Source organism: Habropoda laboriosa, unplaced genomic scaffold (assembly GCF_001263275.1).
Source record: "Habropoda laboriosa isolate 0110345459 unplaced genomic scaffold, ASM126327v1 scaffold46, whole genome shotgun sequence".
Lineage (NCBI taxonomy): Eukaryota > Metazoa > Arthropoda > Insecta > Hymenoptera > Apidae > Habropoda > Habropoda laboriosa.
Genome location: NW_017100145.1, coordinates 344,956 through 347,370, shown reverse-complemented (window position 1 = coordinate 347,370; position 2,415 = coordinate 344,956). Strand labels below are relative to the sequence as shown.

The 2,415-nt window shown below is 30.7% G+C and overlaps 1 protein-coding gene across 1 annotated transcript in view; it reads left to right on the top strand.

Annotated features, from left to right (window-relative positions):
* LOC108574358 (serine/threonine-protein phosphatase 1 regulatory subunit 10) overlaps positions 1 to 2,415 on the top strand; it is a 13,124-nt gene that overhangs the window by 8,591 nt on the left and 2,118 nt on the right. The window contains exon 5 of the mRNA XM_017936940.1: positions 2,086 to 2,312. Coding sequence (XP_017792429.1) covers positions 2,086 to 2,312 — 227 coding nt within the window. The remainder of the gene's footprint in view (positions 1 to 2,085; positions 2,313 to 2,415) is intronic.

The following is a 2,415-nucleotide window of genomic DNA, read 5'->3' as shown; positions in this document are numbered from 1 at the left end:
GCGTCTTCTACGCGAAGGATGAAAATAACTGTTCATTTAAAATTGCTATATTTACATTTAGCAAATGAAATGGAAAACTATCGTTGTTAGAATGATTGCGTAAAGTTTGAATAATTGTTCTGGTGGTCGATACTTTTAATATGTACTATTCGGTGAGAGAAAAGTATTTAGAAGGAAAACAACGATGTGTTGGAAAAGAAATGCGTCCCGATTGTTGCGTAGAAGATAATAACGCTAAGAGTACGCTTACGATTTGAAACGTTTTTTTGAAACGAAGTAAATGACATTTGAGGATGAATCAAAGGTTTATGGAAATAAAATTGGAGCCGTATAATTAAAACCCGCATATTATTCCCCAGTTTACTATTATCACTTTTATCGAATTCGTTCCAAGAATATTTATATGATTATCAATGCGACTCATTATCAATTTGATATACCTTTCTTGCATTTTCTTCCTACGTATATGATAACACTTGTTGTTATTGTACATTAATCGAATTACTATTCGACGTCAATTCACTCTACATATACGAAAGAAGTCTTTGATGACGAAAATGTTCTGAACGAAATTCGTTCAATGTTAAACTTTTGTGTTTTTTCCAGCTGTTAATTTTTATATCACTTAACAGATAATTATGAATATTGGAATTTAATATTGAGAAAGATTGAAAATTTGAAAAAAAAAACAATTAAATAATATTAACTACAGAACGAATACGCAAGAAGTTTGTTTCTGGCGCGTTATCGAAACGTATTTACCAACAAATTATAATTCACGTAGCAGTTAAATACACAATCACCACCCACGTAATATCAATGAAAAGTAATAAATTGCTCGTTTCTATCGAGTCCTAAATAAGTTAAATCATTTTTAATCTCAACAAAATACGTACTTCGTTAGAATTAATTTTGTATTCATGTTTGATTAATCGCAGATGAAAAAAATTGTGTTGTCGATAATGAAACGTGTTTAAATATAGATTATCTAAAAAAAAGGAAAAAAAAAAAAGAAAAAAAGAAAAAAAAGGGAAAAAAGAGGCGTTACCTGAAGTAATGTTTACGTTTTTAAATTCTTCGCACTTTGATGATAGTTCGAACAGCCGATACCTAACTTGCGCGCACTTAGTTTTTGTTTTAAATTTCCTTTGTCGAAATTTCGAATAAATACAGCGATCCAATGGATCAAGAATAATCGTACACGACCGATAGATAAATTTATTGATCTATTTCGTCGGGGTTCAGTAATGTAACTGCGTTTTGTAATTGTATCTACAATTGTGCAACGATTCAATTCAATTTTGTAATTCAACATTAAACATAGAATTATCTCAGGGTACGTTAAACATTTTTTTTTCTTCAACATTTTACTTTGTTAGTAAATTACAATGATTCTTCGTTCCTCTAACAACGTTTTAAAATAAGATTTTTCGTCTTATTAAAAAGCAATAATTGACCGTATCTTTGTTACAGATTCTTTACCGGGTATCTTTCTCGTTCGTCGTTTCCCATCAAGTATTTGTTAAAGTATTATTTAATTTCAGCTCCATCGGGGAACAAGCGTTCAACTTTTGCCTCTGTGCCAAGTTACATCAATGTTATAACTTCTTTTTTTAATTTTTTTACAGATTCATGTGAATGAGAATTGTAAGGAGCTGAACATTGAATAATTATAAATCTAATGTATGTTTTACAGGATTACGTTAATTCGAGGATATTTATGATTTTTATCGTACCACTCAGTTCGAATTAACGAAGCGTAACGTGCAGAAACGTTTTTCTCTCGCGGTTGTAGTTACTTTAACGTACGTAGAACCATATCTTGTTCATTACCGGACAATTATATTATTATTTGCACTTACGATTTTAACGAATTCGATGAGTGGTATAAGCGAATGTTTTTATTTTTTTTTTTTTTTGTTTCTGCAAAATATAATTATTATTAAGATAGCATTGAAACCTTTCTTCCTACTGAAAGTCCAAATACTCAATAAATTAAGAAATTTTATAATGTTAATACTTGCTCTTTTTATTTCATTTATTTTAACCATAAGCATTTATTATTTCCTTTTCTTCTTCTTATAGCAATGGTTTTGCAAGAAAGCGACATGTTTATGGATGCTTTGACCGCATCGACGAAGAGCAAAGAACCAAGAAAGAGGAAGCGAAGAACGTCCATCACGAAAGATGGTCCCACGGAAGCTAAGAAACAGGAAACTGCCAGTAATGATAATCGCGATGTTACACCCCCACCCACCTCACCACCAAGTGCCGATGAAAAATCACCCGTAGTTGTCAAGCCTAACTTTAAGGTATGTATAATCGTGACATTGCACTGACAATGAAAATGAAAAAATTATATGTGCAATAAAAAATGATTGATAAAAAATTTTTTCCAAATATTTAAATTTTCAG